This window comes from Bombina bombina, chromosome 1 (genome assembly GCF_027579735.1).
Source record: "Bombina bombina isolate aBomBom1 chromosome 1, aBomBom1.pri, whole genome shotgun sequence".
NCBI classification, from domain to species: domain Eukaryota; kingdom Metazoa; phylum Chordata; class Amphibia; order Anura; family Bombinatoridae; genus Bombina; species Bombina bombina.
The window spans coordinates 953,762,266-953,788,869 of NC_069499.1; the positions used below are offsets into that span (position 1 = coordinate 953,762,266).

At 38.6% G+C, this 26,604-nt stretch overlaps 1 protein-coding gene across 1 annotated transcript in view; it reads right to left on the reverse strand.

Moving 5' to 3' along the window:
• Nucleotides 1-26,604, reverse strand: part of APCDD1L (APC down-regulated 1 like) — a 278,044-nt gene that overhangs the window by 102,276 nt on the left and 149,164 nt on the right. Inside the window, exons 2-3 of the mRNA XM_053704714.1 lie at nucleotides 19,107-19,281; nucleotides 13,463-13,994 (exon numbers count right to left, since the gene is read on the reverse strand). Of these exons, the coding sequence (XP_053560689.1) occupies nucleotides 13,463-13,994; nucleotides 19,107-19,281 (707 nt within the window). The remainder of the gene's footprint in view (nucleotides 1-13,462; nucleotides 13,995-19,106; nucleotides 19,282-26,604) is intronic.

The following is a 26,604-nucleotide window of genomic DNA, read 5'->3' on the forward strand; positions in this document are numbered from 1 at the left end:
TAATTTTGATTTTATTGTCACTTTAATAAATGTATTTATTAATATTAATATTCTACTGGTGATTCTCATAGAATTCTTTTTAAATCTACAGGCTTTTGGGTTAATCTATTTTATGTTTCATTCTTTCTTAGAGTATCTCTACAAGTACAGCACATTTATTTATTAAAACAACACTATAATTGCTTTACATGTAGTCTTCACAGTCAATTTAGAAAAAGAGAGAAGAAGAGGAAATTTATCACTACATAATTTTTGTATATATTATTGCTAGGGTTGCCAGCTCTCCCCTACAAAAATGCAGGACTATCTGTCGGTGACTGGACACAATGGTAGATCTGCCCCAACTCTTGAACCCACAATTTGTATTTTTTCCTATGGCATGGAGAGTCCACGACGTCATTCCAATTACTAGTGGGATATTAAACTCCTGGCCAGCAGGAGGAGGCAAAGAGCACCCCAGCAAAGCTGTTAAGTGTAACTTCCCTTACCCATAATCCCCAGTCATTTTCTTTGCCTCTGTCAATGGAGGTTGTGCGAAGTTGGTGTTTGAAGATATTTAATTTTATGGGTACTTTTCCCTGCAAGCAAGGATTGGGGTCTAATTGTGTCCATGTCTATCTCTTTAGTAAGAATAGTGGTGGTTTAGTTAAAAGGCGGCGAGGTAGTCTATGCTTTACTTTTAATATTTTGCTACCCCTTTGCAGAAAGCCAGAGTTGGTTACTCTGTTCTGTCTTTTACCTACAGGTCCATGACAGGGAGTGGAGTGCCTGTCACACCTAAGAAGCAGTTATCTATCCTGCAACTGGATCCAAGGTAAGTGCCTTTGCCTTCTAGGTATTACAGGACAGCAGCACTTAATTATTATCGGTTATTTGTAGAGCGCCAACAGATACCGCACTTAAGGGGTTAATCCTCATATGGATCTAATTTGGGACATAGATATCCTTTTTAAGGTTAAAGATGCTTCTTATGGACAGATTTATAGGCACTTTGTGTGTTAAAAGGTTTTATGTTTTGACTTTTTATTCCAGTTAGAGACTTAAGGGTTATCAGAGAGTTCGCTAAGGGGGTTTAAAAGATTTTATGTTTTCCTATAATAGCAGTTGGACTAAGACAGTTCATGGGCTATGGCAAGCATATTGAGTCTAGTTTGTTTTTTTAAACGGCTTTGCTTTCTGGAGCCGTTTTTAATTTTTGCGTGCTTTTAAGTTGCGCAGTTTAATTATTTTTGTCCAATCACATAACGCCCGCACTTCCACTGTAGACTCAGGAGGTTGGAACAGAGTTTAAAGCAGAGGATCAGTGTCAGCTTTGAGATTATCGTTCCTCATTCTGTCATCTAGCGGATCATTTGCCATAGAGGGGCAGATCTCTGCAGGAGAGAGTCGCTTCCTCTTAATAGTGGGGTGCAATCTGAGGTTGCTGTTTTTTGTTTTCTATTTTGCCCTCTGTACTTTTTGCCTATATATTAAAATTTGGAAATTATTATTTTGCATTCTAATTTGTTTTTTATTAAGGAATCTGAATTCTGCAGCTATGGAATCAGAAATAGATCAGTCTATCTCTATAGATAAATGCTTGCTATGCTTAGAGGCTCAAATTGTCCTGCCAATGCAATTTTGCTCCTCATGTTTAGCTAAAACTTTAACATTTGAGAGACAAATTACTCCCTTCTGATGCCTCAGTTTTATCCTCAAACGTCCCAAGCCTTAGTTGTTTCTCATATTGTGCCTTCTGTGTCCTCTCATCCCCCTGGGGGTGTTTATGCACCTGGGAATTTTGCTGCTCAGATTACTTCTGCAGTATCTGCGGCTTTGTCTGCTTTCCCTTCTTTGGGTTAGCGTAAAAGAAAATCTAAACATTTGACTACTAGCAAGGTTTCTGACTCTTAGACTGAGCTGGTCAACCTTTCTCAGATGTCTGATGAAGAGGATACTTCAGTAGCTTCTGAAGGTGAAATCTCAGACTCCGATACTATGAGAGAAAAATCTTTTGAATCTGAAGAAGTGAATTTCAGATTTAAGCTTGAACATCTCCGGTTACTTCTGAAGGAGGTTCTAGCTACCTTGGATGACTCTGAACCTTCGGTTGCTGTCAACCCCAAGAAGTCTTAATAGAGTTTATGATTCTCCAACGTCTGAGGATGTTTTTCCTGTTCCGGACAAGATGTCTGATATTATAGCTCAGGAATGGGATAAGCCAGGGTTCCGTTTTCCCCTTCCCCTGTTTTTAAAAAGATGTTCCCCGTTGCTGACTCCATTCAGGACTCATGGCACACTGTCGCTAAAATAACTACCATTTCTATAGAGGATAGTTGTTCTTTTAAGGATCCAATGGATAAGAAGCTTGAGGCTTACTTAAAAAAGATGTACATCCATCAAGGATTACAGTGGCAACCTGCGGAAAGTATTGCCATGGTTGCGGGAGCAGCATCTTATTGGTGCGATGCACTATCAGATCTGATATTAGAAGAGACTACAGTAGAGGAGGTCCAGGATGGAATCAAAGCTCTTAATCTGGCCAATACCTTTATCTGTGATGACAACATGCAGGTAATTAGACTTGGAGCTAAGATATCTAGCTTCACTGTTCTAGCTCGCAGAGCTCTGTGGCTAAAATCTTTGTCGTCTGATGTATCTTCAAAGGCCAAGCTTTTGGCTTTACCTTATAAGTGTAAAACTCTCTTTGGTCCTGGTCTGGCAGAAATAATTTCTGAAATTACGGGTGGAAAGGGATATTTCCTACCTCAGGACCAGAAAAATAGACCTAAAGGTCGTCAGAATTCAAATTTTCGTTCCTTTTGCAACTTTAAAGGACAGAAGTCCTTCTCTTCCTCTTCAAAACCAGACCAATCCAGGTCCACTTGGAAATCCAGCCAGCCCTTGAACAAGGGAAAACAAAACAAAAAGCCTTCCGCTGACTCTAAATCAGCATGAAGGGTCCGCCCCTGATCCAAATTTGGATCAAGTGGGGAGCAGGCTTTATCTTTTTCAACAGACTTAGATATGCAATGTCCCAGATCCATGGGCTGTGGACAAAGTATCCCAGGGTTACAGAAAAGGATTCAAGTCTTGCCCTCCAAGGGGCTGATTTCTCTAGTCAAGACCATCCTCAAACCAGGTAAAGAGGGAGGCCTTCTTAAATTGCGTAAAGGTCTAGGATTCTATTCAAATCTATTTGTGGTTCCTAAAAAGGATGGAACTTTTTGTCCCATCCTAGACTTAAAGTGCCTCAACAAATTCCTCGGGGGTTCTGTCCTTCAAGATGGAAACTATTTGTTCCATTCTTCCATTGGTTCAGGAAGGTCAGTTCATGATGACCATAGGCGTGAAGGACACGTATTTACACGTTGCTATTCACAGGGATCAACACCAGATTCTATGGTTTGTCTTTATGGACAAGCATTTCCAGTTTGTTGCACTTCCGTTTGGTCTTGCCACGGCTCCCAGAATATTCACAAAGGTTCTGGGGGCTCTATTGGCAGTGATCAGATCCCAGGGAATTGCTGTGGCACCTTTTGTAGACGACATCTTGGTTTAGGCATCAACTAGCAAAATCTCATACAGAGATCTTTTCTATGTTCCCATGGGTGGAAAGTGAATCTGGAAAAGAGTTCTCTAGTTCCAGCTACAAGAGTGTGTTTCCTAGGGACAATCATAGATTCCCTGTCCATGAAGATTTTCCTGATCGAAAAAAAATCGTCAGAAAATCCAAACTTCTTGCTTCTTGCCTTTCTCTTTAGTCTGCTATTCGTCCATCAGTGGCTCAATGCATGGAGGTGATTGGACTGATAGTGGCTTCCATGGACATCATTCCTTGTGCTCGGTTCCATCTGCGACCACTGTAGCTTTACATGCTCCGTCAATGGAACGGAGTCCATTCAGATTTATCGCAGAGAATAAATTTTTACCCCCTTACAAGAGACTCTCTCTCGTGGTGGATTTCACAGGAACACCTGTCTCGGGCACTCGCTTCCTGAGATCTTCCTGGGTGATTATGACAACGTATGCCAGCTTATCAGGATGGGGAGCTGTTCGGGGTTCTCTGAAAGCTCAAGGGACTGTGGTCTCGGGAAGAGTCTACTCTTCCCATAAACATCTTGGAGTTGAGAGCAATCTTCAATGCCTTGACAGTGTGTCATCAATTATCTTTAGTCCGGTTTATCAGATTCCATTCGGACAACATCACCTCAGTGGCTTACACTAGGGAGAAACTTGGAGTTCCGTGGCCATGAAGGAGGTGACTCACATTCTGCAGTGGGTGGAAGCTCACAAATGTCTCCTATCTGCCATCCACATTCCAGAAGTGGACAATTGGGAGGCAGATTTTCTGAGCAGACAGAATTTCATCCCGTGGAGTGGGCTCTCCATCCAGAAGTGTTCTCCAGGATAACCCTCAGGTGGGGGGTTCCGGAGTTGGATCTAATGGTGTCTCGTCAAAACACCAAGCTTCCAAGGTATGGTTCAAGGTCAAGAGATCCTAAGGCCCTGATAGATGCTCTGGCAGTCCCTTGGTATTTCGGGCTAGCATACCTGTTTTCTCAGTTTGCTATCCTTCCATGAGTCATTGCTCGTATCAAGCAGGAGAGAGCGTCTGTGATTTTAATAGCTCCTGCCTGGTCTTGCAGGATCTGGTTTGCAGATCTGGTGAAGATGTCATCTCTTCCATCTTGGAGGTTACCTCTGAGGAAAGACCTTCTAATGCAGGGTCCTTTCCTCTATCCAACTCTAGATACTCTGAAGCTGACTGCTTGGAAATTGAACACCTAGTCCTGTCTAGACATGGTTTTTCGGAGACAGTCATTGATACTATGCTTCAGGTTTGTAAGCCTGTTACTCGAAGGATTTACCATAAGATATGGCGTAAATATCTTTTTTGGTGTGAAGCTAAAGGTTTTTCTTGGAGTCGGGTGAGGATTCCCCAAATGTTATCTTTTCTTCAGGATGGCCTGGAGAAAGGTTTGTCAGTCAGTACTCTGAAAGGTAAGATTTCTGCTCTGTCTATCCATTTGCACAAATGTATTGCAGAATTACCAGATTTTCAAGCTTTTGTTCAGACCCTGGTCAGAATCAGGCCTGCGTTTAAACCTATTGCTCCTCCTTGGAGCCTTAACTTAGTTCTTAAAGTTTTGCAGCAGGCTCCATTTGAGCCGATGCATGTTGTTGATATAAAATTGTTATCTTGGAAGATTTTGTTTCTTCTTGCTATTTCTTCCATTCGCAGAGTTTCTGAGCTTTCAGCTCTGCAGTGTGATTCCCCGTACCTTATTTTTCATGCAGATAAGGCGGTCCTTTGTACTAAATCTCCCTAAGGTGGAGTCGGATTGAAACAATACTCAGGAATCCCTCTTTTTGTCATAATCCTTCTTCTCATAAGGAACGTCTTTTGCATAACTTGGATGTTGTGCGTGCGCTAACATTTTACTTACAAGCTACTAAAGATTTTCGTAATTTCGTAAGTAATCTTCTGCCCTGTTTGTTGTTTTCTCTGGAAAGCGTAAGGGTCAGAAGGCCACTTCTACTACTCTTTCCCTCTGGTTAAGAAGTATGCTTCATTTTACTTAAGAGTCTGCTGGACAACAGCCTCCTGAGAGGCTCATTCACCTAGGGCTGTCTCCTCTTCTTGGGCTTTCAAAAATGAAGCTTCTGTGGAACAGATTTGCAAGGCAGCAGCATGGTCCTCTTTGCATACTTTTTCCAAATTCTACAAATTTGATACTTTTGCCTCAGCTGAGGCCTCTTTTGGGAGAAATGTTCTTCAAGCGGTGGTGCCTTCTGTTTAGGTCCTCCTGCCTTGTTCTCCCTCCCTGTTCATTCCGTGTCCTCTAGCTTGGGTATTAGTTCCCACTAGTAATTGCAATGACGTTGTGGACTCTCCATGCCATAGGAAAGAAAACAAAATGTATGCTTACCTGATAAATTATTTTTTTACGGGCATGGAGAGTCCACGACCCCGCCCTCTTTTTAAATTATAATTCGGCAGTTTTTTTGAGTAAACCTCAGGCACCCTTTCACCCTTGTGTTTCTTTTTTATTCATTTTCCTTCAGCTGAATGACTGGGGATTATGGGTAAAGGAAGTTACACTTAACAGCTTTGCTGGGGTGCTCTTTGCCTCCTCCTGCTGGCCAGGAGTTGAATATCCCACTAGTAATTGGAATGACGTTGTGGACTCTCCATGCCCGGAAAGAAAGAGATTTATCAGGTAAGCATAAATTTTGTTTTTTCACAACTAAACAGTCATTTTACCCCTTAGATGCTAATAACATACAATCAAAATGTTACCTATTTGGCTGCTAGTAGTACATGCTAACAGAAATTATTTGACCCTCTTGACTGGCCCTCACTTTTTACTGTTTCCTATTTGTAATGTGTTCAGGCATAGGAGGCCTTTTTACACTTAGCTAACACTCAAGTACTTGAAAAAAACTGGACATTTAAGTGTCTAGTATTTTTGTGAGGATTTTACTACACAGCCTGCTGAAATACTGGACTGTCCGGATGAAAACTGGAAACCTGGAAACTCAAATTATTGCTTCAATTACTTTAATTGTTTTTTGGTAAATGAAGGGTTAATTGATTTTAAATTGCTTTATATGATTGTAATTGTATAAATATGGGGTTTGGATCTTCCCCACAAAACGCATCTGATCCAGTAATTTTCCCTTCGCTACACTACAATACTGATTTGTATCTGTTTTTAATATATGAAAACAATGATTTTCTACTAAAAAAAAAAAAAAAATAGTGCTGAGTGCAGCTTGTTTGAGTATGCGGTTTATGCTGAGGAATATTAGGAGATTGTGTTCCATGTAATATAGGGTAGTGATATTTATTTGTTAAAAAGGATTTGCTGACTGCATCGTCACTTGGTCTCTGTGGTTTCAGAAGACGTGCTGATTCTTCATAAACAATAAAATAGAGATAGCCTATACAATCCAGTTCTCAGCAACAGTATCTTCAGTTTTAAAGCTTTATAATAATCATCATTAGCTGATTGTTTATACATTTTTTTGGGATACAAACTTTCAAATGAGATGTAAAGTCATTAACAACCCCTGATTAACTTGCCTTTACAATACTGCAACAGCGATTTTAATTGGTCTTAGTCCAGAACATAAGATAGTTTAAATGGACATTACCCTCAAAATATAATTTCCCCATAAAAGTCTAGATTACAATTGGAGCGATATAGATAGCACAGGGTGCTTTATCCGTATCGCAACCGTGCACTATGAATAGCGCAAAAAGCTGGTATTTCAAGTGAATGGTAAAAAAAAGTTTGGCAGAGAATTCTAATGCGGCCGACATTTTTGTTAGAGCGCCTACCCTTTCAATGGATAGCCCCATTATTGCTCATATTACAGGTGGTGAGTTCGATCACAAAACATAAAAGTGCTGAAATTTTTAATCACGCCTGGATGTAAAGTGCTAGAACATATGCATAACAACAAACATGTAATATATTAAAATAAAGTATTTCAAACACACACACAAATATATATATATATATATATATATATATATATATATATATATATATATATATATATATATATATATATATATATATATATATATATATAAAACATTAAATATAGGTTTATTATTAAAATACATGTTTAAACAGTTTTATATATATATATATATATATATATATTTATACACACTGTCTGTGTCACTCTCTGTAATGACCTTCCATGGGTGCAGAGTTGGAGCGGTGAGAGGGAAGGTAGAAGGAAGGTGGGCAACTCAGTGCAGGAGGGTAAGGGAGGGATGGGGTTCTCTACACTACAGAAAAATGCTAGGCAGGGGAGAGGGAGGGATGGGTCTCTACTCTGCAGAAAATTTTAGAGGGGAAAGTAGGACCCTACACTACAGGAAAAAATTAATTGTTTGGAGGGGGAGGTGGGGAGAGTAAAGGGGGTCCCTACCCTACAGAAAAAATATAAAATAATAAATATGAAATTAAATTAATAAAATATACTGGATGCCAGTAACAAACATTTCAGAGACACAGCTGTTTATTAGGGATCAGGGGGTGGGACGGTAATTTCTACACTACAGCAAAAACTAACCTTACAAGCTAACTGATTAACCCACTCACTACTGGAAATGTAAGAAAAAATGCAAGAAATGTCTGCTGTTTCTGAACATAGGGAACCCCAGAGAGGCTTTTATAACCATTTGTCTTATGACTGCAGCAGTTGTGTGTAAATAAAGAAACCCATAGTTTGAGAAAAAGTTAACAATTGTTTTTAATATGATCGTGTATGCCAAAAAATGTGCCTAGATCAATACCTTGGGTTGTGTACTTAAAAAATAAAATAAAAAATAAAACCTAAAGGCTCTATTTCTGTTTAAACTGAGTGATAGCAAAAATGCTAAAAATTCTCAGGTACTTTGGGCAAGTTTCTCTATGAAATTGTCGGTAGCAAAGGGGTTAAGGTGTAAACTGCCATTGAAGTCATACTGAGGGGGATATTTATCAAGCTGTCAACCGCAAATATGCTGGAATTCCGCAGAGTAATTGTGGCGAGCTTGATCCCACCTAGTTATCAAAGCCTACAGACCGGCAAAAGTTGAAATCTGTGACGTAACATACGATCCGCCGATCTCAATCCGACACAGATGGATGCTTATGTCATTACAGATGTTCCGAATACACATTCGGCACTATTTGACACTTTTTCAAAGTTATCAAATAGTTAACAGGTACGCTTGTTTGCGGCTATTCCGGCCCAGCGTAACTGGTTTTCAATCCGCCAACCTGGAGGCCGCGGATGCCATAGGAATCAAGCGAAAGCTTATGTTCGATGCTGCCAGATATCCCATTGATTTCTATGGTTTTAAACATGTAACGTTTACACCTAACACCCTAACATAAATCCCGAGTCTAAACACCCCTAATCTGCGGCCCCGACATCGCCGCAACCTACATAATGTTATTAACCAGAGTTTTAGGGGTTAATACGTTTATTTAGTGGCGGCGGGGATAGGGGTTAATACATTTTATTTAAGTTGCGGCGGTGTCCGGGAGCGGCGGGATGGGGGTTAATAACTTTATTAAAGTTGCGACGGGATAGGGGCTAAACATTTTAGTATAGTGGCGGCGTTTAGTGAAAGGGTATAGATAAAGTTGGTAAAAAGCCGAATAGCAGCGAGATCGATGACTGTTAGTTAACAACAGTCCGATGCTCATCGCCCCGTACTTGGTGCGCTGCTTTTTGCCGGCTTTTTTATAAATATGGAGATTGTATTCAGGTCCGCGGGGGGGCTCCCCTGGGGGGCTCTCTCATTCTCCAAGGTTAATTTGGGATGGATGCCAGAGGATCGGCGGGCGCCTTCCTTGAATCCCCCAGGCGGAGCCAAAAAAAAATAGTGTAGATGAAGGGAATTACAGTACTTAGGTAATGTCCGTTTTACCCAGGTAATATCCTAGGATTACCCAGATTTCTTACTTTACCCATAATAAATATATATAATGACAGCTCCAGAGAAGCCATGCTCTATTAGAACCTAGCGGAACAGATGTGGTAAGCAAATGGCAATTACCAGCTTGCCTCCAGTAGTACATTACTGCTGCTGGGTCTACCTAGGTATGTTTTTCAACAAAGGACACCAAGAGAACGAAGAAAATAATCTGAAAAGTTTCTTAAATTTTCATACTCTATCTGAATTATGAAAATGTAGTTTTTAGTTTTTATGTCCCTTTAAGCAACACACATTTCTCTCTGGTAAAGTGAATTCTCACCTCTCATGAGATTTGAATAAAAGCAAGAAACCTAAGTAAAATAAGCCTTTCATTCACCTAGATTAAGAGTTAAAGAACGCAACAAAAGTGGCGTTATTTAACCCCCTATAGCGCTGCCATTACAAGTTTTGAAAACCCGTCTTGCGCATGAGATATTGAGATTTAAAAGTTCCACACAAGTGGTGTTTTGATGTGCTCGTGCACGCTTTCACCATAGACATCAATGGGGAGAGCCGGCAAAAAAAAAGTCTAACACCTGCGATCGCGGAAACAAAAGCTCTGTAATGCAGCCCCATTGATGTCTATGGGGAAAAAGAAAATACAGTTTAAACACCCTAACATAAACCCCAAGTCTAAACACCCCTAATCTGCTGCCCCTGACATCACCGACGCCTGCCTACAGTTATTAAACCCTAATCTGGCGCTCCCGATATCGCTGCCACCTAAATAAAATTATTAACCCCTAATCTGCCGCTCCTGATATCGCCGCCACTATACTAAAGTTATTAACCCCTATTCCGCCACACCCCAACATTGCCGCGACTATATTAAAGTTATTAACCCCTATTCTGGCGCTCCCCAACATTGCTGCAACTAAATACATTTATTAACCCCTAAACCTCTGGCCTCCCACATCACTACCACTAAATAAACCTATTAACCCCTAAGCCGCCAACCCCCCACATCACAACAACCTAAATTAAACTATTAACCCCTAAACCTAACCCTAACGTAACCCTAATCCTAACCCTAAACCTAACCCTAACACCCCTAACTTTAACATAATGAAATTAGATCTAAATAAAATTTACAATTATTAACTAAATAATACCTATTTAAAACTAAATACTTACCTGTAAAATAAAACATAAGCTAGCTACAATATAACTATTAGTTACATTGTAGCTAGCTTAGGTTTTATTTTTATTTCACAGGCAAGTTTGCATTTATTTTAACTATTTAACTACCTAGTTAAAATAAATACAAACTTACCTGTGAAATAAAACCTAAACTGCCTTACACTAAAACCTACACAAAAAATAAAAAAACTACCATTACAAAAAATAAAAAAAACCTACCATTACAAAAAATTAAAAAACCTACCATTACAAAAAAAACGAAATTATCCAAAAAAATAAAAGATTATTCCTATTCTAATACCCTTTTAAAATAAAAACCCACCCCAATATAAAAAAGCCTAATCTAGAATAAACTACCAAGGGCCCTTAAAAGGGCATTTTGTGGGGCCCTTAAAAGGGCCTTTTGTAGGGCATTACCCTGAGATAAACAGCTCTTTTGCTCCAAAAAAAAATACAAACCCCCCTAACACTATACAAACCTTCACCCCCCAAACTACCAAGAGCCCTTAAAATGGCCTTTTGGGGGCCCTTAAAAGGGCCTTTTGTAGGGCATTGCCCTAAGTTAAACAGCTCTTTTGCTAAAAAAAAACCCACCCACTAAAAATATAAATTACACAAAATAGCAAACAAATGATCAAAAATAAAAACATTATTCCTATTCTAATACCCATAAAAAAACACCCCAAAATAAAAAACCTTATCTATTCTAGAATAAACTACCAATGTCCCTTAAAAGGGCCTTTTGTAGGGCATTGCACTAAAGATAACAGCTCTTTTAGTGAAAAAAATTACAAAGACCCACTAACATTACAAACCCCCACCCCCCAAACCCACAAAATACTATCTAAAAAAACTAAGCTACCCATTGCCCTGAAAAGGGCATTTGTATGGGCATTTCCCTTAAAAGGGCATTTAGCTCTTTTACTGCACAGACCCTAAACTAAAAAATAAAACCTACCCAATAAACACTTAAACAAGCCTAACACTAACCCCCTGATGATCCACTTACAGTTTTTGAAGTTCCGCTTGAACGATCTTCATCTCGGAGTTGAAGTCCTAATCCAGGCAGCGAGAAGTCTTCATCCAGGCGGCCTCTTCAATCTTCATCCCAGCGGCGAAGTCCTAATCCACGCGATGAGAAGTCTTCATCCAGACGGCCTTTTCAATTTTCATCCAGGCGGCATCTTCTATCTTGATGCCGGAGGCACGGAGTGGGTCCATCCTGAAGACAGCCGGCGCGGAGCATCCTCTTCATACGGTCACCGCCGTACACTGAATCTTTAATGCAAGGTACGCGATTCAAGATGGCATCCCTTGCATTCCTATTGGCTGACATAATTTGAATCAGCCAATAGGTATTAGTGCTGCTAAAATCCTATTGGCTATTCAAATCAGCCAATAGGATTTGAGCAGCTCTCATTCTATTGGCTAATTCGAATAACTTTAGTATAGTGGGGGCGGACAGCAGATTAGGGGTAATAATATTTAAATAGTGTTTGCGATGCGGTAGGCGGCGGTTTTAGGGGTTAATACGTTTATTATAGTGCTGATGATGTCGGGGAGCGGCAGAATAGGGGTCAATTTTTTTAGTGGTGGCGATGTCGGGAGCGGCAGATTAGGGGTTAAAACCTTTTAAAATAAATAGTGTTTGTGATGCGGGAGGGCCTCGGTTTAGGGGTTAATATGTAGTTTATGGGTGTTAGTGTACATTTTAACACATTAGTAATGAGTTTTATGTTACAGCTTAGCGCTCACTACCGGCGCTATGGGAATCCCATGAAAAAACATCATATTTAGGAGTGGGGTACAGGCTAAAAGGCTTGCGGTACACCTATACCGACAAGACTTGTAATGGCTGCAGTGCTGTTTTAACACTGAAAATACCATATTTTCAGTGTTAAAAGACGAACGCACAAACTCTAGGCGTGTGTGAATAAATAATTCTTGTAATAAAATAAAAAAATGAATTACATATATCCTTCTGACTCTGATACCTGTGATTGAGAAATCTTTTACCACTAACTATAATATATCAAGGGGCTTAATAAAGTGGGAGCTGAAAGCATTTTCCACAAAAAAAAAATACCAAACCAAGGGGTCACAATCTTAATGGGTCATTAAACACTAAATAAATGCTAGATAGCATGTTGCATTCAAAGAAATTTATTTTTTTAAATTTCATTAGCTTTTTAAAAATTGACAAAATAAGTGTAAAGTTTTAGTGTCTATAAAACAATGGGAGCTGCCATGTTATAACTTAGGTTACCTTCTCTGCTGTGGCCAGTTAAGGACAGTTATAAATAGGTCACTAGAGTGTGCAGCCAATGGCTGTGTAGAATACAACAGTCTTTTGCACTTCCATTTCTAACAGAAACTGAAATGCTCACAATTTCAGAATGGAATTACAGGAAAGGGGGACAAAATAAATAATGCAAGTATATTGCAGAGGTTTTTTTTTTTAATATATACACAATTTATCATTTTATAGTACCCTCTCAAAGTGTTTAATGTCCCTTTAAGTTAGAGGGTAGCAGATTCAGGAAAAATTTGAGGAAGCATTTTTTTTTTTATAGAAAGGGTGGTGGATTCATTGAATAAACTTCCAATAGAGGTGTTAAACACAGGGACTGTAAAATAATAGAAAAATGCCTGGGACATGCACAAGTCTATCCTAAGAACATGTTATATGGGTAGACTTGTTCAGCGTTTTGGTTCTTGTCTACCGTCAAATTCTATGTTTCTATGCTAACTGCTTGTTATCTAGGATTTTTCTGCACAAGATGAAAACAATGATTATGAACAAGGTCTAATGATAATGAACAATGTTGTTATGCTATTTTTAGCACTCACCACTGCGCTCTGTAAGGGCTGTTGGTATCCGGTTGGTCTGTAATGGATCCTCTCAGACTTCTCTGTATGAATATCTCCAAGAAAGAGCTTTTCCACTAACCCTCCCATATGGTGTGCAATATATTGCTTTTCCAGCCTCACCAGACTCAGCTCATGCATGGTGAATCCAATAGCAGAGGTACAATCCCTGTCTGACTTTGCGCTGAGGAGCTCATATACTCTCCCTGGTGCCCAAGCTCTGCCTGTAGACACAAACCCAGCACAAGTCCTGTTCATCTGAGCTCTAACAGAAGTCATCATTTCCTGGCTGTGGAAGACAATACCCACTTTATGCAAGTGATAATCTGCCTCGGTGGCACCTCTTGTTATCCAGGAAGCTTGGCGAAGGCGCAGTTTCCCCTTGACCACTAGTGAGAAGGAGGGTTTCTGGCATTGAGGATCTCTGTAGTAGAACTGGAGAGCTTTAAACAACCGATTAGGATAAAAGGTGTAGGATCTTGTGAGGAATTCTGGTCCAGGCCGCACTTCACATCTAAGATAATGATAAAAATATTGTGCTAATTAAATGCTGCCACATTATAAAACTATGAATATTGTAAATAAATACATTAAGTTTTTTTGAATTATTAAGGACATAAACTACTGTACTAATCTCAAAGGCAGACAGACAGACCTCACAGACAGCCAGATTACGAGTTTTGCGTTATGGCTGGCTCGCTAATAACTTGCAAGTTATTTCCACCACTCACCTTTAATAGCGCTGTTATTACAGACTTGCAAAATCCCGGCTTGTGCGGACGATATGGTTGCGTTGAGCTCCATAACGCACACAAATACAAGCGCTGCTTTGAGCTGTTTTGATGTGCTCGTGCACGATTTCCCCATAGATATCAATGGGGAGAGCCGGCTAAAAAAAAAGCCTAACACTTGCAATCGCGGAGCGTAAAGCTCCGTAACGCAGCCCCATTGATGTCTATGGGGAAAGAAAATGTATGTTTAAACCTAACACCCTAACATAAACCCGAGTCTAAACACCCCTAATCTGCTGCTCCTAACATCACCGCCACCTAAATTACACTTATTTACCCCTAATCTGCCGCCCCCAATGTCGCCGTCACCTACCTACACTTATTAACCCCTAATCTGCCCTCCCCAATGTTGCCGCCGCCGCCACTATACTAAAGTTATTAACCCCTGAACCTCTGGCCTCCCACATCCCTAAATAAATATATTAACTCCTAAACCTAACCCTAAGTCTAACCCTAATGTAACCCTAACCCTAACACCCCTAACTTTAACATAATTAAAATAATTCTAAATAAAACCTACTATTAATAACTAAATAATTCCTATTTAAAACTAAATACTTACCTATAAAATAAATTTTAAGCTAGCTACAATATAACTAATAGTTACATTGTAGCTATCTTAGGTTTTATTTTTATTTCACAGTTAAGTTTGTATTTATTTTAACTAGATATTTAACTATTTACTAGCTACCTAGTTAAAATAAATACAAAGTTACCTGTAAAATAAAACCTAACCTGCCTCACACTAACACCTAACATTACAATAAAGTTAAATACATTAAATTAAAAAAATACATTTATCTAAATTACAAAAAATAATAAACACTAAATTACACAAAATAAAAAAAAATGATCAAAAATAAAAACAAATTACTCCTAATCTAATAACCCTATCAAAATAAAAAAGCGCCCCAAAATAAAAAAAAACCTAGCCTACACTAAACTAATAGCCCTTAAAAGGGCATTTTGCGTGGCATTGCCCCAAAGAAATCAGCTCTTTTACCTGTAAAAAAAAATATACAAACAACCCCCCAAAAGTAAAACCCACCACCCACACAACCAACCACCAAAATAAAATCCTATTTAAAAAACCTAAGCTCCCCATTGCCCTGAAAAGGGCATTGGATGGGCATTGCCCTTAAAAGGGCATTTAGCTCTTTTACATTGCCCAAACCGTAAGCTAAAAATAAAACCCACCCAATAAACCCTTAATAAAACCTAACACTAACCCCCAAAGATCCACTTACAGTTTTGGAAGACCGGACATCCATCCTCATCCAGGCGGCGAAGTACTCATCCAAGCGGCAAGAAGTCCTCAACGAAGCCCGGACAAGTCTTCATCCAAGCGGCAAGAAGTCATCATCCAGGCGGGCAGAAGTCTTCATCCAGACGGCATCTTCAATCTTTATCCATCCGGCGTGGAGCGGGTCCATCTTCAAGACATTTGGCGCGGAGCATCTTCTTCACACGGTCCCAGCCGTACACTGAAGGTTCCCTTTAAGGGACGTCATCCAATAATTCTATCAGCCAATAGGAATTAAAGGGTAAAATATCCTATTGGCTGATGCAATCAGCCAATAGGATTGAGCTTCAATCCTATTGGCTGGCCCAATCAGCCAATGGGATTGAGCTTGCATTCTATTGGCTGTTCCAATCAGCCAATAGAATGCAAGCTCAATCCTATTGGCTGATTCGATCAGCCAATAGGATTAAAGTTAAATCCTATTGGCTGATTGCATCATCAGCCAATAGGATTTTTTACCCTTTAATTCCTATTGGCTGATAGAATTATATCAGCCAATCGGAATTCAAGAGACGCCATCTTGGATGATGTCCCATAAAGGGAACCTTCAGTGTATGGCTGGGACCATATGAAGAGGATGCTTCACGCCGGATGTCTTGAAGATGGACCTGCTCCGTGCCGGATGGATGAAGATAGAAGATGCTGTCTGGATGAAGATTTCTATCCGCCTGGATGATGACTTCTTGCCGCTTGGATGAAGACTTCTCCCGGCTTCGCTGAGGACTTCTTGCCGCTTGGATGAAGACTTCTCCTGGCTTCGATGAGGACTTCTTGTCGCTTGGATGAGGACTTCGCCGCCTGGATGAGGATGGATGTACGGTCTTCCAAAACTGTAAGTGGATCTTCGGGGTTTAATGTTAGGTTTTATTAAGGGTTTATTGGGTGGGGTTTATTTTTAGCTTAGGGTTTGGGCAATGTAAAATAGCTAAATGCCCTTTTAAAGGCAATGCTCATCTAAATGCCCTTTTCAGGGCAGGTTTTTTAGATAGGATTTTATTTGGGGGGGTTGGTTGTGTGGGTGGTGGGTTTTACTGTTGGGGGTGATGTTTGTATTTTTATTTGCCAGGTAAAAGAGCTGATATCTTTGGAGCAATGCCCCGCAAAAGGCCCTTTTAAGGGCTATTGGCAGTTTAGTTTAGGCTAGGGGTTTTATTATTTAGGGGGGCTTTTTTTATTTTGATAGGGCTATTAGATTAGGAGTAATTAGTTTAAATATTTGATAATTTCTTTTTTATTTTGTGTAATTTAGTGTTTATTTTTTTTGTAATTTAGTTAATTGTATTTGATTAATGTAATTTATTTAATTTTAGTGTAATGTTAGGTTTTACTGTAAGACAGGTTAGGTTTTATTTTACAGGTAAATTTGTATTTATTTTAACTAGGCAGTTAGTTAATAGTTAATAACTATTTAATAACTAGTCTACCTAGTTAAAATAAATACAAACTTACCTGTGAAATAAAAAATAAAACATAAGCTAGATACAATATAACTATTAGTTATATTGTAGCTAGCTTAGGTTTTATTTTACAGGTAAGTATTTATTTAGTTTTAAATGGGAATAATTTAGGTATTAATTGTAATTTTTATTTGGAATTATTTTAATTATGTTAAAGTTAGTGGGTGTTAGGGTTAGGATTATGTTAGGGTTAGACTTAGTGTTAGGTTTAGGGGTTAATAACTTTAGTATAGTGGCAGCGACATTGGGGGCAGCAGATTAGGGGTTAATAAGTGTAGTTAGGTGGCGGCGATTTTGGGGCAGCAGATTAAGGGTTAATAACAATAATGTAGGTTGCGGCGATGTTAGGGACAACAGATTAGGGGTTAATAAGTGTATGTAGGTGGCGACGACATTGGGGGCAGCAGATTAGGGGTTAATAATATTTAACTAGTGTTTGCGATGCAGGAGTGTGGCGGTTTAGGGGTTAATATGTTTATTATAGTGGCGGCGATGTCCGGAGCAGCAGATTAGGGGTTAATAATTTTATTTTAGTATTTGTGATGCGGGAGGGCCTCGGTTCAGGGGTTAATAGGTAGTTTATGGGTGTTAGTGTACTTTTTAACACTTTAGTTATGAGTTTTATGCTACAGCTTTGTAGCGTAAAACTCATAACTACTGACTTTAGATGGAGATACAGATCTTTTTGGCCTCCCAGGCAAAACTCGTAATACCGGCGCTGTCGAAGTCCCATTGAAAAAGTACTTTTTAAAAAGTGTGGTACTGACGTTGCGTGACGGCCAAAAAGGTGTACGGTACAGCTATACCTACAACACCTGTAATTCCAGCGGTAGAGAAAAAGAGCCATAGCTTTTTCACTCATAACGCACAACTCGGAATCTAGCTGAGAGTATTATTAGCTTTATTTAATGAAATACTACTCAGTTGATCTGAATTTATAGAGTTCCATAGTCATGATATCAGGGACAGTTTTGTACCTTGAAATTTAAATTTGTCTGTCCTTAGGCAACTTACTAATATGGGCTCCTGCTGTACCCACACGTTTGTTAACCCTTCTTTACTTAATGAGGTACTTAAGAATCGTTAGGCTAGAAGATAGGCAGTTGGATGCTGTATGTTTAACATCATCAAAATAGTCTACTTAATCTGAGGCTTCTTTTTAAATAATGTCTTATTGCAACTGGGTCCCTGACACTTTGCATTGTGTAGTGCATGATGCACTGGTAAAAAAATTGAAAGGTCCCTTTTTGCTGCCACATATATAAAGGAGTACAGCAAACCATCAAGCAGTCAATTAGAATACAATAGCCACATATGTCAAGAATAATTTATATAGATTAGCATAGCAAGCACATTGTAAGGTGTATAGTTAAAGGGACAGTAGAACATTCAATTTTAAACAACATTCTAATTTACTTCTATCATGTAATATGCTTTGTACTCTTGGTATCCTTTGCTGAAAAGCATACCTAGGTAGGCTCAGGAGCAGCAATGCACTACTGGAAGCTAACTGGTGATTGGTGGCTGCACATATATGCCTCTTGTCATTCACTCACCTGATGTGATTAGCTAGCTCACAGTAGTGCATACCCCTTAACCCTTTGAGTGCTAATGACAGTTCTGAGCCGTCACAGAGTTTCGTCACTAGCACTCTCCCACCTTGAGGGAGATCTGGGGGCTCTCTGGGGCTTCCCGTTTTGCAACTTTATTTATACTTAATGTTAAGTATAGGAGCAGGGGGCATGCGGCTTAGAAGCCTGTATGTCAGGCATCTAAGCAGCTAGAGACCCCCAAGACCCACCATTGGAAAGGTAATTACCTAACCTTTCCAATGGTGTAAATCTTGGGGGTCTGAAAAAAATAAAAAAAAAGTTTAAAAAAAATTGTTCAAAAAATAAAACAATAAAAAAACATTAAAAAATCTTAGCACCCAGGTGGGAAAGTACTTAGCACTCAAAGGGTTAAACAAAGCATACCCAGTAAAACACTATTAAAGATTATATTTTCTTTGTAGATTAATCATTTGATACATCTATTTAAAAATAGGAAAGTAAGAACTGTAATTCATTGCTTACCCTGTGGAGATCCAGTGACCTTCTACATTTGGAGGCAGCAGAGATGTAATGCGGGCACCATCCTGTAGATGGCGAAGTTGGTACTGGCATTGAGGCTCCCAGTTCAATCTTTCAGAACCAAGCTGTTGCTCCGGAGGAACTGGGACATCCCATAGTTTATTACCTGAGGACAGAACTGTAAAAAAACTAATTCAGTACAAAAAGAGTTAAAAAAGAGTCATAATTATCTGCACTTTTAATCCACAGTTCATTCAGTGAATATTTAAATTAAAACACAGTGATCACTATGTTTGAGTACCCTTGTCCTTCTTTGTGTCAAGGATTTTTTAATAAAGAATCATACCCATAGGGGCCGAATTATCAAGCTCCGAATGGAGCTTGATGCCCCTGTTTCCGCGTGAGCCTTCAGGCTCGCCGGAAACAGCAGTTATGAAGTAGCGGTCTATAGACCACTGCTCCATAACGGGTCAGCCTGCTTTGAGGCTGTGGACTATACGATTGGGCTGATTGACACCCACTGGTAGCGGTCGATTGGCCGCATTGCACAAGCAGTTCACAAGAACTACTTGTGCAATGATAAATGCCGACAGAGTATGCTGTTGGCATTTATCAAAGTGCGGCGGACATGATACACTACATCGTATCATGTCCGTCTGCACTTTAATAAATCTCCCCTTAGAGTGCATCTATGTAATGGCAAAATTGAGACAACACTAAAAAGCACCACATGACCATCTTAGCACAAATGATAAAATACACAATAAAAAAGAGCCCAGAAACGTATTTCTATATTATACCATTATATGCGATAGCAGGCTGCACTACAAGTTACAAAGGGCTACAGGTTTCCTCTGCTGGTGTAGAGAATACAATAATAAGAATATATGATGGGTGTTCATATATTTTGACATACTTGAATATGCACACAATATGACATTAGTAAGCTTGTGCACAAGCATGCATCTGTACTCCCAGTATATTATTTATTAGGAAAGCCCTATATGTCCAGTAAAGAAATTGTCCCATATATGATAAGCTGAAAAGCCCATTCATTCAGGCCCATTATGGTAAAGCAAAGGTTAAGGTTAATGTTTGGTGTCTGTGTTCCAATCTTTATTTTAGACCTTTGGGATTTTTTTGTATAAATACACATGCCACCCTCTGCTTTACTTTTCCTTTCCGTTTCCATGCGGTTTTAATGAAGAGACAGTAGTCAGAGATGGAATCACATGGTTCTGGCAGAGGGACCATTATTAGGACAGCAGGACACGTAAGGATGGGCTCTCCAATAACAAAGGCATCACTGTGCATGGGACCCAGACAGAGCAAGCTATGACTCACTGCAGCAGCTACAACGTGTGCGCAAATAAGAGAGGACCAGTTCATGCAAAGCCCTTAAAGACATTAATATGGAAAGCACTGTTGAGTTTATCCTGTCTTCACATTCTGCTTTACCTAAATCTGGTGTCCCATTATGATGATACACCTGATAATTTAAATCAATGCCATAAATCTCCTGATATTTGCATCTTTTTCCTTGTAACAATGGCCTTGATTGCAGTCCACTACAGTTCTTGTACACAGTGCCCTGAATGCATTATTTCACAGAATATTCTGATTCAAAGTAATTTCAGTCGATTAGAAAACCCTGCAATAAAACATTTATCAAAAATGTTTTAAAGTGATTGTAAAGTTAAGCTATACGCTCAACAATAATTTTAATAAAAAAGGAAATTAAGGGCACATTCATTGATTAAAATAAATCTAGACCTTTTCTCAACAATATTTGTAATAAAAAAGTAAATGAAGGGCACTTCCATCGATTAAAAATCATTGTAGACGCTAAAATATATAAATAATCACCCTTTCAAGGGGCGCGTTACAATTGTCTACCGAGTGATTCGTCATTTTACGCTGAAATAGACTATGCGTTGCGGTCGGAGGAACGACGGAATGTATAAGAAAATGAAAGGGTGAATATATATTTTAGCGTCTACAATGATTTTAATCAATGAAAGTTCCTTTCATTTACTTTTTATTACAAATATTGTTGAGTGTAGAGCTTAAAGGGACAGTCTACACTCATTTTCATATAACTGCATGCAATGGACACTACTATAAACAATAAGATGCACAGATACTGATATAAAAATCCATTATAAAACTGTTTAAAAACTTACTTACAAGCTCACAGTTGAATTCTGTTGAAAAGGTAGCTGGAAAGCCCACTGCAAGTGGGAAATAAGACCCCCCTCCCCCTTCTTTTGCATATGAAAAGACCCTTTACACAAACAGGAGCAAGCTGGAGAAGGTAGCTGACAGTATTCTCCTAAATCTTTGGGGCTTGGTTAGGAGTCTGAAAATCAGAGCAATGTTATTTAAAAATAAGCAAAACTATAAAATTTATATATAAAAAAAACCTTTATTGGCTATATAAATAGATAATCTACAAAACATTTATGCAAAGAAAAAATGAGTGTATAATGTCCCTTTAAGTTTACAATCACTTAAACTGCATTAGTGCTGTATATGGTATGCATAAGAATAATATGATAACACCGGTATTCCAATCCACGAAAAAGCACTTTTCCAGCAGTATTTCACATAATTTGCTTTTTTTTTTAATTTAGTAGCTTTCACCCCTTGAAAAAATAAATTTAGTTTTTTCCCCCTCAATTTTTGTTAAAATGTTTTTGTACTACTCAGTTTATATATTATTAAATATAGTCTCTTTTATTTTTGTTTAATTAAAGGTACAACTACAGCTCAAATAAAAATTTTATTCTAATATTTTATTGAGTTTCAGTACAATGCAATATCCAAAACATTTAGGTAATATAAGGTTTTGGAACATTGCAATGTGTAACCCATATTCTAATGGTATGTAAAAAGCACAGTATAAAACCTAGTAGTTTGTTGCTATAAAGTGGAGCATTTACACGTAAGACCAGACCACTATCCAGTCTCTTGATGATATCAGGACATTTGGTATAGTAGTAATATAAGACTTATTAGAAAGAAAAATGGTTATCACATTTACCAAAAAAGTAACACTCTTAAATAATTACAAAATCATTTTATTTATAAAAAAAACACTCACTGTATAACAAAAAGGCAAACAAATTCACAAATACCAATGTAATCCGCTAACGAAAAAAAACAATAAAAAATTACCAACAGAAAAGTGTATAAACACAGATACATATTAAAATATCACAAACGCTGAACCCAAAGCATAGTCGTAGGAACAGCAACACTCCTACCACTATCAGACCCCAAACAGCTGGTAGGATAATGTCTGCACAGACAATTACTGGGGATCAATGCCGTCATATGCATCGGTAAAATAGGAGAAACCACTCAGAAGTAAGCCGTAAGATGGGTAAGTTTAGTACAAACAATCTTTACTAAACACTTTCACAGTATAAAGTCTGTGTTCCAATGGTCCCAAGCTAGGAGTTCCAACTAGCGAATCAACTGCTAAACTGAAGTAATCTTGGGACCGACAATGTTCCTCCTATTCATCCAAACACAGCCATACAATCACCACCAAGACAGGCTGTCTTCTTTAAGTCATGCTGAACCTCCTGCATCTATATAATTCGACTTACATTAGAGCTGCTGTGTTGTGCTGTAATCGTCCTATCTTTGATAACTACTATGTGCCTGTCTGCTCCATTCTCCCTTGAGTAATCTACGTGAAGTGAGTGCACTGTGTTTTACTGTGTGGAGACTGGAACATAGGCCTCTCCCATTAGTATTAACGTTGACACCAGGCAGAACTGCCATGGAGGAACTTGAGTGGCTTCCACAGAACCATGACCTCAACACCATTGAACACCATTGGGATAAATTGGAACACTGACTGCAAGCTAGACCTTTTCTTCCAACATCAGTGCCTGACATAGATAAATTAGATAAATTGGCACAAATTCAGACAGACACATTTAAAAATCTTATGGAAAGCCCATCATTTTGGAATGGAGTAAAATAAGCTCATATAGTTGTGATAGTTAGGTACCACATACTTCTAGCTATATGGGAGCCTCGTTCTCATGCCATCAGACACGACATGAGAACCTAACGCAGCGAAGGGGGTAAGTCACGCAGCGATGGGCAGAAGATCTTAAATATATATATATATATATATATACATGAATGTATACATATATATTTATGTGTTTATATGTGTATATGCACATATTAACACCTAAATATATATGTATATTAGCATATACATATATAGTTATAGGGAACACACAGTTCCCTATAGACCTCAATGTAAAGGCCGTTTTTCTTCTAACAACCCACACCAGCTCCATTTAACCCCTACAAACTGCTTAGTGCAGTTATTTAAATAAAAATTAAAAAAAAAAAAAAATTTATTTTAAAAGGGCACAGTAGGCTAAACTTTGGGGACAATTCGGGCACTTTTGGAAAATTAGCCAGAGATCAGAGCATTTCTAATAGCTGGTTATTTAATGTGCGTTTACAGGCGAGCGATAAATTAGTGCTCCACTTGTAATCTAGCCCATAATGTATAAGTATATATATATATATATATATATATATATATATATATATATATATATATACTGTATATTTATATATATATATACTGTGTATATATATATATATATACTGTGTATATATATATACTGTGTGTGTATATATGTATATATATATTCATATATATATATATATATATATATATAAATATATATAAAAAATATGTAATATTAGTTTATTATATCATCATAAGAGATCCATTTATAAAATCTTTGGATATTAATGAAGTCCCTTGACAAATGATTTTAATTGGGATATAATACCAAAGCTAATACTGTCACTGGCAGGGCCCGAGCTGTCCCATCACTTGGAAAGTGATGTATTTGAGTGGCTGGTTCATCTGGAGGCTTCGAGACGAGATGGCACCCGTTTAAACCACATGGAGTCTCTCTAATCTTTCCTGAAACTGTTGAGAATAGAAGAATACATTTCTTATCTTAGTGCAGAGTAAAATCACTAAACTTGACATGGGGATTAATCCAGTTTATGAACAGTTCCAGATTTTCATTGTTTAACCCTTTTGGAAGACTTCCTTTTTTTAATAACTTTGGTCTTTCTTTTACTTATCATTAGCTACAAAAACATTATATCACTCTTATCAGGTGTTTAAAAATAAACATCGAGAAGAAATTAAATTGAAAAATTTACTTTTTTTGTTTGTTTTATTTTACATTTTAACTATTTCATAAAATTTTCACTTTCTTTCAAGAGAATGTGAACTAAGGCTCAGCAGAAGCTGAGCCGACAGTCACTTAAGAAAAAAAGCAGCTGCTCTGTGATTATGGCCCCTATTAACAAAGGTCTTGCGGACCTGATCCGACAGTGCGGATCAGGTCCGCAAGACCTCGCTGAATGCGGAGAGCAATATGTTCTCCATATTCAGCATTGCACCAGCAGCTCACAAGAGCTGCTGGTGCAACGCCGCCCCCTGCAGGCTAGCAGGGAGGTGGCAATCAACACGATCGTACTCGATTGGGTTGAATTGTGGCGTTCTTTGTGACCGCTGCTTCAGAACTGCTGTTTCTGGCGAGTCTGAAGACTCGCCAGAAACACGGGCCATCAAGCTCCTTTCGGAGCTTGATAGATAGGCCCCTATGAGTCATCCTTGCCTCTTTGTTAGCCTAAGTCAGTGGATATGCACTTGTGCACTTGTGCAGTCTTTCTGTACAAATATAATGGCAGTTTTTTCTGTACAGCAACACTGTGACAGCCATTTTGGGAACCCTGCCACCATATTGTGAAGGCAAATACATACACTTTCCTTAAACTATAAGACCTTTTCACAGGGGAGCACAAAGAAGGATCAGACATGATGCAGGTGGATACCAGGCCCCATGTAGTGACACCCTTACTGATTGCAGGGACAGAAAAAAAACACCAAGAGGTGAGAGCATGGTCTCAATTGAGACCTCTAAGACCCCTGTAGTTACACCCCTGCCAACAATCCACCATTTCGAATATAATGTCTACAAAAAGCAACATCTCATTTTACACATGTGGTCACAGATAAACTATTCTTTGGACATATCATTCCACCACCAATCCCCCCAAAAATAATGTGGACTCCATTCCATCAGGATTTAAAGCCCAGGAATGAGAACCATGAATCTAAAGTTCTGTCCATATCTAGATTTAAGATAATCGTTGTTAGCATCTAATGTACCTTCCTAATTTGGTTTTGGCGAGATCACATACAATGCATCTTCCAACTATACGCATGTCCTTCAGCACAAGTGCAGATTAATGGTTTACTTTATGACTATTTTATGATAAACAAGGCACACATCAGGGGTGCCCGCTGTTGCCTCTATTATTTATCATTTCTATGGAAATCCTTGCTTCTAGGATCAGATCTCATAGAGGCATAAGGGGGCTGACGGTAGGCATTCATGAATACAAGGGGGTGCTTTACACAGACAGTGTATTATTGACTCTTACAGACCTGACTAACTCCGTCAGGGAGTTGGTAAATGTATTCCCAGAATACGGGGCATATTCAAACCACGTTATCAATGATAGCAAATTGATTATCTCCACCTCATGAAATTTCCAGCTGTAAACTGGTTTGCCCTTGTTGTGCAGATAAAAACATAAAATATTTAGGGGTTTATATTGCCTTCCTGGTAAAATATTTTATAAATAAAATAAATAAATAAATAAATAAATATTGCCATTGACAAAACCCAATTATTCCCTTAATACTATTTACACCTCTTTAATGGCATCCAAAACGAATTGGCTTCTTGGATGAAAAAGATGATTTATTGGCTAGGTCGTGTTCATGCCTTGAAAATTAATGTCCCCCCTCATATTCTATACATTCTTCATACTGTTCCTATTGCCTTAAACAGATCATTTTACACAACCCTGCAAGAATCTCTAAATAACTTTATTTGAGGTTGTCTAAAACCCAGGATATGCCTTTCCACCCTCTATGTCCCTAATGTGAGAGGAAGCCATGGAATTCCATTGATTTGGGACTTTTATAGGTCAGCAGTTCTGCAAATGATCCTAGAATGGTATTCTGGGCTGCAAAGCAAGGCATGGATAACTATAGAAACTGATTTAATTGGTTGTCCCTTGTTAAGCATGCTCTGCCAGATATATAGAGAAAGCAGACCCCCCAGCTATCAGTACCTGCCTGATAATATAACAAACATTTTCTCCCTGGACAAGATCTGTTCAACACACCCAAATACCTCTTCAGTACCTTAGCAACTGTTACCAATCCCACAGAATGTGGAATTTCAGGGAGGACTTATTCTCACTTGCTTAAGCAACCAACTTGTTGAGAGTACTACACATTTGGTCAACTTGAAACATAGGAACCAGTTACGGTACTCAGCTGGCGGAACCTTTTAGGCTGGCTAAAATATTTACAGCTTCAAAAATGTATAGATAGCCATCCTCAGAAGACTGAGCTAACTAG